A 13,191-nucleotide genomic window follows, 5' to 3' on the forward strand; every position below is an offset into this window, starting at 1 on the left:
AGCAGGAACTAACACAAAAGCGGGAATCCTCACTGAGCCCCAAAGCATTATTTACCCCAAGACAAGTTTCCTGAGGGGATGGAGAGGAGAGGAAATATAGCTTGACAACAGGATGTAGAATGGCTTGCTTAGATGATAGACCGAGCTTCTGCAAGCATGGCTTTCTCCCCGCACCCTCCCTATAACCTCTCATGCTAGTCCCCACTCTGCAGATTTCAGTAGATGCTGGGGAATTAGTGCAGGGTGACAACACTTTTCTCTCTCGGTTCCTGATGCTTGATTCTATTAAAGTGAGGAAGCATTATGGGTACTCATGGCATAGACCGGGCCATCTTTTGTCAGAGCTGTAATATGGAGAGACAAGCTCACTGCTCCTGGGATTCTGGAGAGCCGGGGAAGGGATTAAATGCACTTTTCTCCATTGATTTATGTCTGACACTGAAAATCAATGCTGTTCTCTCAGATCCATCCTCGCTGCTGTTTGAGAACCAGCAGCCTGTTGGGCCAAGTGTGAGAGGGAAAGTTCTGAAGGAATCCAGTTTCTACTCAATGGGCAGATGAGACAGACACCACTCCCTTTTAACAACTGTTCCATTTGCCCGCTATGATGGGTTCTGCTACTTGTCTCCATTAGTTGGATATGCCATTTAAAGCTCCTTTTTTGTCATTGTTACAGGGAGAACAGCCATATAGTAAACAATGAGCCAAATTCTGCTCGCGTTTACATCTGTGAAACCAACAGGGGTTACCCAGATGTAACTGAGAGTCAAATTGGGCTGTTTCTGTTAACAAAGCAATGGGAAGAGGGAGGTTTCTTTGTTCCTTGGGTATCAATCACCATCACTTTTCTCTGATAGAACCCATGTGTGTGTCAGCACCTGCTGAGATCAGAGTAGCTACATTTTCCTGTCAAACTATTTCCTGTCCTGAAATAAATATTTAAAAAGCCTCTGTCATAGTGAAGAGCCAGGTTACAAAAGTCCTTGAAGCACAGGAAGGATAATGTGTAAAGGCTATATTTTCTGCCCAGTAGTGACGGTGGAAAGTGATGGCCTGACACATCTGGAGACAGATGCCTTTGTTCCAAAGAACATGTCCAGCAGCAAGGTAAGCTACACTCACTCTCTACCTCATTGATGTACCTCAACTCTGTCCAGGTGGGATCTCTCTTAGGGGCCGTTGAGCAGCTCTGATTTGCTAAAGAGCTTCAGTTACCACTAAGCTGGGCTGGATCCATACTTATGGTATAGCAGTAAAGGGCTCCCTATCACCTTTAAAAAAGTTCCCTGAGCCACAGGGGCAGTTAGCTGAGGAACAAAAGAAATGCATGGGAAATACTCATCGGTCTGTGTTCAGCTGTTCACCTTTGATCTTGGTACATTTCTGTAGGCAGTTTGGCATGGAATTTCCAAACCTGAAGACAAAGGCCTGAGGCACAGTCTGACCCAAACCGAAATTTCAGAATGAAAGAGAACAACCCGTGGCAACAGCCGCATGGCTTACAGTGTACACTTCACATCAAGATAAGAGATCTTTAATTCATTCTGGGCCCTGCTTTGCAGCCAATCCAGGGCTGTTTGGGAGCAGAATGGTTGCATAATCCAGCCCTCCAGGTGGGTGAAGCTTTAAAATAATTTTAAATGATAATAAGTGCTCTGCATTGCCTGTTCTCTTCTGCTATGTAGGTGTGAATGCCCAAGAATGTTAAACAGTGATAGTTGGTATCCTGATATTATAGTGTAACATAGTATTAATCTAAAGTACTTATTATTTATTTGTATCGCTGTAGCACTAGGAGTCTCCATCATGGATCAGAATCCCATTGTGCTAGGTGCTGCACAAACACAGATGAAAAAGATTTACCCTACCTCAAGATCTTACAATCATGGCTCTCATTACTGAAGTATCTGAGAACATCATCATCATTAACGTCTTTACTGTCATAACACCCATGTGGGGTTCGGAAGTGCTATTAACCCCACTTTACTAATAGGGGACTGGGGCACAGCCAGACTAAATGACTTGTCCAAAGTCATACTGGAAGTTTGCGACAGAGCAGGAAATTGAGTCCAGATTTCTTGAGCACCAGGCTGCTGTTATTAGTCACTGGACCATCATCATCTCTCATCTAGAGCATGATACCCAACTTCATAGCATCGCTCATGAGAGTGACGGTTTATCCTGATGCAGTTGGTCAAGATTTTTGCTCTCCTCCTTGTGGTGCAATGTGTTGACTCTTCTGGCCACTTCCCCAGGGAACTGCATCTTAGTGGTGATAGAAGTGACTTCCTGATGTGTGTAACGTGCTGTGGATGAAAGTTGCTGAATATACACAAACACATAAAACATTATCATTGTGGTCAGTGCAGTGAGATTATCACTCACTTTCTCTTACCGCACAGAAGAAAAGTTCATCTCCCTCCCACAAGAGAGATCTTCCAGAATAGACAAGAGATAAAATTTCAAAAGTGCCTCAGTGACTTAGGAGCCAAAGTCCCACTGACTTAGTGAGACTTTGGCTCCTAAGGATCTAAATACTTTTGAAAACTTTACCCACTACCAAATTTTAGAATACATGGGTTCCCACCCATCTGCGCACCACAAACAGATATCAGGGTGATCATAAACATCCTCTCTTTCCTTATAGTCAGATGGCAGGGGAGTCCTGAAACTTATGGCAGAGGGGAATCACAAAAAAATGGTTTCCATTGTAACATGAGATAATGGGATGGAAAAGGCTGAAAAAAAGCCGGTTTTGCTGAAAATCTTTCAGTCTTTATGATCAGAAGGAAGAGGCACAAGTCCAACTTTTTGTTTTTTTCCAGGTCTCCTTTAAGTAATTTGAACCCAATCCTGTTATGTTCTAGTTGCTTCCTGTGCAGGGCTGAGCACACCTGACATGCAGTGAGATCATTGTAGGACAGGTAACGTACATGCAAGAGCCAAGCATTATTGTAAGACAGGACTAACTGACTGATTTCAACCTATGGATATATTCTCATTCAGTCAGATCAGTGGAGATTGAATACTGGTGTGGAGGACAATGACTGGGTATTTAGTATGAAATTCTCCTTTACTGGCTGTTTCCAGCTGCTGCTGCTGAGAGATAGTCTTATTACATGAATGAAAAACTGGCTGCAGCATCAGCTAAGCAGGGCTTCAACTGACAGTGCTGTGACCCCACCGAGACAATAATTTAAATCTAGGTATCAGAACGAGGGGAAAAAACTATCTGTTTGTCTAGATGCTCAGCTGCCACGCTGATGACTGACCTTATAAAGACCTATGTACATACATTCTGTGGCCTTTATCACTGCAATATCTGGTTGCCTTCTATTTGTCCCTCTCCCTGTTAGCTAAGGGCCGGGTCCTGCAAAGTGGTTCACATGGGCAGCATCTTGCACCTCACGCAGAGCCCTCTTTAAATCAGTGGGGCTCCAGGCAAGCCCCTGCAGCTCCATCTGCAGGATCAGGCTCTAAGAGACCCCTCCTGTTTGCTCTCTGTGGCAATCAAAGTAAGGGGGGAACTCACAAAATCAATCAATTTTTCTTCAGTTGTTTTGCTTAGTTTTTTTTTTTCCCTCCTTAGGAAATTAACACTGTGCTTTCAAAGGGAAAAAAAAACCCACCATCACACCACCCTGGGAATGCCCCTGAGTGATGATATAAATGTGAATTCTGCAGCTTCTCTGCTGCCGATGACAATAACACTTGTACGTATGTGGATGTCTATCTATTTATCTAGTGCATGTATTTTTTCCAAGGGAGTCTATGTCTCTGGCCCTTGAGCGACAAGTGCCTAATATTTTCAGGCTGAATCTTGACTATCTTCAAACTTAACTATTTTGACACCAGAGAACTCTGGTTGTTTCCCCTCAGAAGGTAGAGCTGCATTATTGCCAGAAGTACATCTCACCCACATGATTGGCCTTTAATGCTAATCCCAGTTGATGGTAGGGAGGGGCTGTCCTGGGAGGCAGCCATGTGGTTAACATTGTGCACAGTGTATTTTTTTCTCCTCTTCTCTCCTTTTCTTTTCAGACATGCAAAATTGTTCCATACAGCCATAGTTGTCTCTCCCTGCTGCACTGCCTCTGTCTTTTCTCTTCCAGAAACTCAAGGGCCTGAATTAGCAGGCAGAGAGATCTAAAATCTGCTATCAAATCTGGATGGAAACTGGAAAGGGGATGAATAGCAGAAAGCAAGAAAGAGCAAAGTTGGTTATTTTTCTGGCACATGGATGCAATTACGCTGAGTGCATTCCAGAGGCGTTCCTTTGAATTCTGTGCAGGTCTGCCTACCATTCCTGGGAGAAAGGAAGAAAAAGGGAGAAAAAGTCTCTCTCTCTCCTGGAGACGGAATGTCTGCACTTTCCATCCTCTTTTTGGGTGAGTGGGGCTTTTTTTTATGGAAATTAAACTTGCATATGCTTTCTCTAAGCAACAGAAAATGCCACAGGGACTAGCAAAGGAGAAGCTCTTGCACAGAAAAAAACTTGTAGCAAAGTCTGTTGAGTTCAAAGACTTACTGGTTTAATTTTGTTGTTGGAGTTTTTGTTGTTCTTGTTTTAATTATTACCAGGTTGGGAAATGGGAGAATTTTTAAACCTGCTTTTGCTTTCGTATGTATCGATCGAACCTAGTCATTATAGTGTGAGTTATTTTTGTTTTTAAAAGGTGCAGCGGTTTTAAGCCATGAACTACTTAGGGGTTTGGCTCTTCTTGACAAAACAAAGGTGAAGAAAGTGTCTTTGTTCCAGGGATGGTGTCAAATTTGTTTAACTTTATTTTGTTTCATCCAGGAATTTTAATTTCAGGTTAAAAAAATAAAAAGAGCTTATTGTTTCCAGTAGAGGCTGCAGACAGATTAGAAACAGATGTGTTAAAGTGCAAGTGGAAGGGAGGTGGGGGAGAGAGATGGGAAAGGGAGGAGAAAAGGAAGGTAGAGAAAGGGAGAGAGAAGGTGACAGAGGAGAGAGAAGGGGGGGAGTGAGACAAAGTAATAGGGGATGGAGAAAGAAGAGAGGGAGACGAGAAAGGGGGTGATTGAAGGGTGGAAAGGGATGAGGGGTAAAAGAGAAACTGGGGAGAGAGGAGTGGATAAGAGGAATTAAAGTATGATAAGGAGTGAAAAGAAAGAGGGAGGCAGAGGACAGGAAGGGAAGATGAGAGAAAGAATGAATGGAGGAGGAAGGGGTAAGAAAAGGCAGACTGGAAGGAGGGATGTTTATTAAAGAGGGGACCTCTGGAGGAAGGGATTTGCAGCCCTGTAGTATTTGAGGGACCTCGCCTGAGTGACAGGCTCCGAAGCAGCTCGTGGTCTCCAGAGGCTCCACAGTGCAATGAGTGAGTCTCTGCCTCCATTCCCCTGCCAGATTGCAGTGACAGGCAGACAGCTCCACAAGAAATCTTGTGTCAGGGCCGGACGTGGGCTGTGGTGGCTGGATCCCTGCCAGCAGACTGAGGTTGGGTGTGAGGGCAAGGTCTCCTCCTCTCTGGGGAGCGCGAGGTGCCACAGACTCTGAGGGGCAGGTCAGAGAGCCACCACAGTGGCTTAAGACGGGAAGATGGAGATGCTGGAATGGAAGGTCTTGTCTGCTGAGGCTCATAGGTCTGAAAAACAGAGTCTAGTCAGCATTCTAAATAGGGCTCCAAGAGACACAGAACCATCAGTAGAGCTGGCTGAGTAATAATCACAACTCATGTGTTCCATTCATTTTTCCCCGCTCCATCAGTTGTTACATACATTAATTATGAACAAAGGTTTTCGTCACTCGAGTGTAAGGTTTTCTCTGCAGGGACGTGGGCTGGAGTGCCAGAGACTGCTGGAGGCAGCTCAGAGACGCTGCAAAGTCTGCAGCAGAAGTACGAATAGGAGCATGTCCCCTCTGCGCGTTAGCCTCTTCCCTTCTGTCTCCACCCGCTGAGGGTGTTTGAGAGACTCTGAAAGCACATGGCCTTCCAAAGGGACTGGGGTAAAGACCAACAGCTAGTCTCCTCTTAAAAGGGTCAGACCTGGGTCTGCCACAGAACCACCACTATATTGGCACTACCTAGCCTAGTTTTATTAGTGGTTAAAGTTAATTCAGGTAGCAGGGGAGGTCAGTGCAGTAGCTGAGAAGAAGGGGGAAGGGTGGAGAGCACTCCTTGCCCCAGCCAGTGAGAGTAGTTTTTCCCCCACTTTAACCACTGAGTCTTATTAAGATGGCTACATATATGGGACGGACAGGAAGACAGAATTAAGCCTTAGCTGCATTTATACTTTGCATTGCTGTAGCAACCCTTATCCAAGAGTCCCAAATAACTCATGATTATTTGCATTCTAATAGCCTCTAGACGCTCCCTGGTGCTAAGCGCTGTATGTATCCATAGTTAGAGCCCTGCATGGATACATTTGCATCTGCATCCAATCCGCGAACACTGGCCGTGAATATCCGCAGATTTGCAGGGCTCTACCTACAGTGAAAGATGGTCCCTGCCCTAAGAACTTATAGTTTATTTCAGGGGTCCCCAATGCGGTGCCCGCGGGTGCTATGGCACCTGCCAGGGGTACTGGCCGGCGGACGAGTATCCGCTGAAATGCTGACGAAATTCGGCGGCATTTCAGCGGCGATGCCTCTGGATGATGCCATTTGTCAGCGGTATTTCAGCGGATGCCTGTCCACCACCATAGTCCTCCGTGGCTCGTCATCTGGCGCCCGCCAGACAAAAAAGGTTGAGGACCACTGCTTTAAATAATCATGAATGAGTTAAGCCTTGCCATCCCTTTGTGAATCTTAGAAGTATTGTTACCCCCATTCTGGCAGAGGAGTAAGTTAAGAGACTTCCCCATGATCATAGCAGAGGTGGGACTAGAACCCAGTTCTCCTAGTCCTCTCATCTCAGCCACAAAATTGTCCTGCACCTCCTTTGTCTCTTCTGCCCCCACTGTACCTGCTCTGTAGATAAATAGAGGAATTCAGTCTTCAGGAACTGTAACTCCAGCACCATTCACTAATAATATGCTTCAGAGAAAAATAAGAAGGGACCACGGCTTCTCTTCCTGGGATCCAGACATCAGAGTCAGATATAGGAAGGCTTGGAGAGTCTCATTCAGCAGCCAAAAACAATCCACTTGCAACTGTGTTTTTGAAGCTCCAACAGCCCACTTCTCTTCTCACTGTTAAAACAAAGGGAATAGCCTTGGGATAGCATTTGAAAGACACAAGCAAGGGCTGGGAGGAGGGTAGTCGAGGGGAAGCGAAGCACAGCTTGGTTTTCATTGTTATTAAACATGTCTATGGCACTGCTAAGACATGCTGTGCTTTACGGACAGGATGAGGGATGGTCCCTGCCCCAAAACAGTCTAATGGAGATAAACCAGCAGTTCAGGTAAGGATGGGAGGGGAGTCAATGGTGAGAAACAGGAGCTAATGACTCTTGGAAGAAGGGAGGTAAGAAGGGAGGTTGTGCTCTTAAAAGATAAAGTAAGAGACTTTTCCAAGTATGGGGCAGAGCATGAGCAAAAGGCATGAATCAGAGAGTGGGTGGAGGGAACAGAAAAAAGAGAAGTAGAAGGAAAATGTGAAGTGTTTCTAGCTCTGGAGGCTTCGAATTCCAATCCCAATCACACTAGAGCTGGTAGAAAGTTTGCTTTCAAATTGTAGTAACAACAAAAATGGCTTCTGGGTCGTCAAAATGCAAATGTTTGTGGGAAATGTCCATTTTTTATGACTTTTCTTAAAAACCTAAATACTCATTTTTTTCACCTTTTTGGCAACTAAAAGCTGAAAACAATCATCCAGCTGAGCAAATATTTTCAATAAAACCAAAATGTTTTGCTTAAACGACTGCATTGTTTAGTGCCAAAAGTGAAAAAATCAGTTTTGAGATTTTGGTTTTTTTTCTGTGAAAAGCCTCCTCCCCCCAACTGTAGAAAATTTGAGGAAGATGAAAAATGGTTTTTTTGCTAATTTTTCAGATTAAAAAAAATCATACCAGTTTCACATTGGTATAACTAGGCTGACTTCAGAAGACTTTGGATTTACAGTAGTGTGAATAAAAACAGAATGAGGCCTTTCAATGTACCCATCTGAAGGGAACCTGGTAGAAACATTTCACTAGAGCTGAATTCTGCCAAAATGAAATTTCAGTGAAAAAGAGGGGAAGGGGGAAGGCTTTTTGCAAAAATAGTCTTCCATTTTCCAACCAGTTCCAGAACTGTCATCCCATTGAAAAATATCTCCATTAAAAAAAAATTGCTTGTAAAAATATGCATCAGCACATGCAATTTTTAGACACTTTGGGTTAAATTCAGGACTGCTGTAAGTGGCTGCAACTACCTTAACTTACACTAGGGCTAAATTTGACCCCTTTATCTTGGGAAAGGTTTTGTGAATCACAAAGCTAAAAAATATTCCCAGGTGCTCCATACTAGAGACATAACAGATGCTGGCAACCACACTGGCTGTGTCTAGCTTCAGAGATACTGCAGATGGGTTCTAGACCCAAAAGAACATAAGATTTGCCTGATCAGATCAGATAATTCATCCATCTAGTCTAGCATCCTGCCTTTTGCAGTGACTGAGACATGATGCTTCTGTAACCCACCCTAATATACTAAGTGCTGCTGCAACGTTGTATGGTTTGGCAATAGTACTTACAAATCAGTAGATAAACTGCCTCATAGATCTGCATAGTGGAGATAACCTCCCTCTCAGAACTACAGCAATTTATTACATGGAAAATTAATCTGAGGGAAGTATTCATAGCTTCTTTTAATGTGACTGACCAGCTGGAGGCAAAGAAGAGCCAGCACCATGTGACCAGTCTGCTCTCTCCTTGGGTCACAGCCTGAGAACAACTGCTGTATGTATCTTTTGGGGGTACATTGGGGGTGAGAGAGACAGGATTAGGTTGTAATGAATATAAAGAGAATTCTTTATTTGGCTGCTGGACACCAACAGACCCTGTGGTTCTCTCTAGCTCCGTGATTAGTGTTGCCTAAAGTTGCCACACAGGTTCTTCCCAAGGCCTGGCCTGAATCTTGACTCTGACTTCCAAATACTCACTATCCTTTAGCATCTTCAAAGCTTTTTATGAGTGCTAATTAATCCCCACAACATTCTCAGTAAGTATAGTTATCCCTATTGTACAGTTAGGGAAGCAGCCAGGAGGTAAGTAACTCAACCAAGGTTATGCAGGGAATCCTTTACAAAGAAAAGTTAAAAATAAAGCTGGTCAAGAATTCCCCGCCCTCCCCCACTTGGCCCCCTCCCATGAAAAATATCAATGAAAATAAAGAGTTTTGTGAAAAAAATCTTAGTTTTTGTGTGTGTGTTTTTGTTGAAAACCCCTAAACTGTGCATGGGTGTTTGGTTTGTTTTCTGCAATCAGTCCCCCAAATATCTCCATTTAAAATCAGTTTCTGATGAAAACTTGAAAAAAAAATGGACAAAACCCCCTGGAAATATTTTGAGGAAGAAAAGGATCTAGTTAATACTCAGGAACTCCTGCAGGAGCACAAGGCTGGGACATATTAGATCGCACTTCAGTTTCTAGAGGCAACGTATGCCACAAGCTGACTGTGTGTAATAAAGAGAAGGTTTTCTGGCGTCTGGTCTAATTTTCATAGCACTATGTTGAGCTCTGTCCACTGAATCTCTGATATCAAGGAAGTATTTCAGTGTTGTCCCAAGGGTCCACGGTTAGTGAATCAAACTCCAAGACTACTATAGTCTCACTGTATGGGAAAAGGTTATGGTGAAAATCCCTCTAGTGCCAGTTGGCATGAGCACAGCTGTCCCAGAATGGAGTGATCAGGTCTGACAGAGGATGTGCAGTGTCTTATACACTCACCAGAGTGCCAGGATGCATCTTCTGGCATAAAGTGGAGGCTTTTCTGATGCATTTAGGAACTGCAAGCGTAATAATACTAAAGCAGATCAGGGGTCTGTCATAAAGGCTATTCATCCCGCTCCTAGTGGGGGAAGTTGTTACTAGTTTTAATGGAGACAGGAAAGAGAGGGAAGGGGACTTGGTATTAAGTAACCCCCAAACTCTGCACTGGCTCTGTCATCTCTTTTTCTCAGCTACATACTGTGCCAGATGCTCCGCTAGTGTAAATTAGCATAGCCCCTATGATTTCAGCAAAACTATGCTAGTATACACCAGCTCTGGATTTGGCTCATTACTTCCAAACTAAACTTAATCAGGATGGGGAATAGTTTTGGTCTGTGCTTTAGATCTGTTTGGTCTGTGCTTTAGATCTCTTCATCCCACACATTGCTAATGCTCCCATCATTGTAATATATGTGCGCTACGTGGCAGGGTCATCGGTTCTTCTTAAAAAAAAAGCTCCTCAGTTTATCTTATTTGCTGACATATTTTTCTTTCTTTAGAATCAAAGCCAGTGATCTTTGCATGTTTGATAAATTAGGATTTGTTCGATATCCAACAGCACAGGCCTGAACCTACATCATACTAGGTTGTGAGTTAGAAGATCTCATAAACTAGACTAGGTCAACATTTGGATGGGAGATCATCAAAGGAAAGCCTAGTGCAGGGATCAGCAACCTTTGGCCAGCGGCTCACCAGGGTAAGCACCCTGGTGGGCCAGGCCAGTTTGTTTACCTGCTGCGTCTGCAGGTTCGATCGATCGCGGCTCCCGCTGGCTGCAGTTTGCCACTCCAGGCCAATGGGGATTGCCGGAAGCAGTGTCCAGCACATCCCTTAGCCCGTGCAGCTTCCCGCAGCTCCCATTTGCCTGGAGCGGCGAACCACAGCCAATGGGAGCCGCAGTTGGCCGAACCTGAAACATACCGGCCCGGCCCAAAGGTTGCCGATCCCTGGCCTAGTGCTAGAGAAAGTGGTGTCGGAGATAGTACTGAACCAGCAGGGTGGTCTGGCATGCTGTGGTCCTGGGGACACCATCTTTCAGAGAGAACATCAAATGACAGTTGTCGTTATGTATTGTTAAAGATGCCACAGAACTTCTCACAAGGCTATAGTGTTGTTATTGTCAAATTCCAGCTGAGTACTTGCATTTTTCCTACCTACAATTTTCCCCAGAAGTTCCAATAGGATAAAATATTCTCTATGTCTCTTATATTGTTATGCTGATGTGTTTCACTCCAGCATGCTACTGCATTATGTGGTGGGGAAGTTATGCATCTTATATTTGTATATGTATTGTAAAATGCTTTGGGATCCTTCTGGATGAAAGGTGCTATAGAAATGTAAGATCAGTAGAGAAAATCATGTGATCTTAAATAGATCTGACTGCTGGACCCTCATTAAAAAGTTCTTTTTTGTTTGTTACACTGTTCATCTCCTAGTTCATTAGTTAACTGACTAAAATCTTTGGGTAACGTCGTGGTGCCACGAATATTCTTATTGAGTTCCTTTGAAAAGTTATAATTGGTAAGCATTAGTATTATTGACTCACTCTTTCCTCGTGCATCCACATCCGTCTGTCTTTATCTACCTGTTCTCTCTTGTCTTTTGCTTAGATGGTAATCTCTTTGAGGCAAGGGGAATCTTTTTATTCTGTGTTTATTCAATGCCTGGTGCAATGGGATGCTGGTCCATGACGGGAGCTGCTAAGCACAATAATAATAAGAAGAATGAATATGAAGTAACCACAGATATACATTTATGTTACAGGAAAGAACCTAAAGGAAACAAGAAAACATTTACCAACTCATAGAATTGTTCCATGCACCAATGATGTGCGTTTACATTTAGAGTGAGGCCTGGAAGCTATGTAACAGTACACAGCAGTGTATGTGAACATTAGAAAAGTAAGTGAAGAAAAGCAACCTACCTATTTGAAACTGCTGGGGCAATTCAAAGTGGCTGATGTAATTAAAAACAACAAGGAGTCCTTGTGGCACCTTAGAGACTAACAAATTGATTTAGGCATAAGCTTTCGTGGGCTAGAACCCACTTCATCAGATGCATAGAGAGGAATATACAGTAGTAGGTATAAAACACAGCAGATAAAAGGATGGGAGTTGCCTTATCAAGTGGGAGGTCAGTCTTACGAGACAATTCAATTAACAGTAGGATACCAAGGGAGGAAAAATCACTTTTCTAATGGTAATGAGAGTGGCCCATTTCCAGCGACGGCTCCAGGCACCAGCACTCCAAGTGTGTGCCTGGGGCAGCAAGCCGCAGGGGGCGCCCTGCTGGTCCCTGCAAAGGCGGCAGTCAGGCAGCCTTCAGCGTCTTGCCTGCGGGAGGTCCGCCGGTCCCGCGGATTCGGTAGCAATTCAGCGGCAGGTACGCCAAAGCCACGGGACCGGCGGACTTCCTGCAGGCAAGCCGCTGAATCCACGGGACCAGGGACCTCCTGCAGGCAAGCCGCCTAAGGCTGCCTGACTGCTGTGCTTAGGGCGGCAAAAAGCTAGAGCCACCCCTGCCCATTTCCAACAGATGATAAGAAGGTGTGAGTAACAATAGGGGGAAATTAGTATGGGGGAAATTAGGTTTAGGTTTTGTAATGACCAGCCACTCCCAGTCTTTATTCAGGCCTAATCTGATGGTGTCCAGTTTGCAAATCAATTCCAGTTCTGCAGTTTCACATTGGAGTCTGTTTCTGAAGTTTTTTTGTTGAAGAATTGCCACTTTTAGGTCTGGTTGAAATCTGGTTAGACATCAGTGTTAACACTCCTTGTGAAAGGCACCACACGACTTTTTATAACTGGTCAGAAATCGAGTAGAACTGGTCCAAAAGTCTCCATTTATATATATTTTACAGAAAATGTCCTTTGTGTTCTAAATGAAAATTTTTGTTTCATATGAAATTTTTCAGATTTTCAACAAAAAGAAATATTTTAAAAAATTGTCTTTTACCTTTTCTTTCTCTTTTATTTATTTATTTATTTTCATTTTGCCACTGGAAAAGGAGGAAAAACTAAAATGCCAAATGATTTTTACTAGAGGTAAAAAAAAATCACAGGAAACTAAAAGGAAAAGAAAATAAAACTTTTCTAAATTGTCCATGGAAAAACAACTGGCATTTTCCCATCTCCCCCCAACCCTGCCCCCACAGGCCCTTGCTTGTATGTCTCCTTTGTGTAATCTGTCATCTGTTTGTGGGGTGTTGGCTCTGTTTGGAAAGAAGCCTTGTGAAATTGCAGTACTGCTTCCCAGAAATGTCCCTCCTTGCACAACTGGCTCCTAAGGAAGGAGAGCTCTTTCTGTTTATCCT

The 13,191-nt window shown here is 43.8% G+C and overlaps 2 protein-coding genes across 2 annotated transcripts in view; one reads left to right on the forward strand and one right to left on the reverse strand.

The window, feature by feature from the left end:
- The window catches only part of GRAMD1B (GRAM domain containing 1B), a 378,746-nt gene that overhangs the window by 295,772 nt on the left and 69,783 nt on the right, over positions 1-13,191 (reverse strand). The gene's annotated exons all lie outside the window — the stretch shown is intronic.
- CLMP (CXADR like membrane protein) overlaps positions 3,969-13,191 on the forward strand; it is a 72,533-nt gene continuing 63,310 nt past the window's right edge. Inside the window, exon 1 of the mRNA XM_050921964.1 lies at positions 3,969-4,388. Coding sequence (XP_050777921.1) covers positions 4,361-4,388 — 28 coding nt within the window. The 5' untranslated portion in view covers positions 3,969-4,360. The remainder of the gene's footprint in view (positions 4,389-13,191) is intronic.

The sequence above is a fragment of the Gopherus flavomarginatus genome, chromosome 13, assembly GCF_025201925.1.
Source record: "Gopherus flavomarginatus isolate rGopFla2 chromosome 13, rGopFla2.mat.asm, whole genome shotgun sequence".
Taxonomy (NCBI): Eukaryota; Metazoa; Chordata; order Testudines; family Testudinidae; genus Gopherus; species Gopherus flavomarginatus.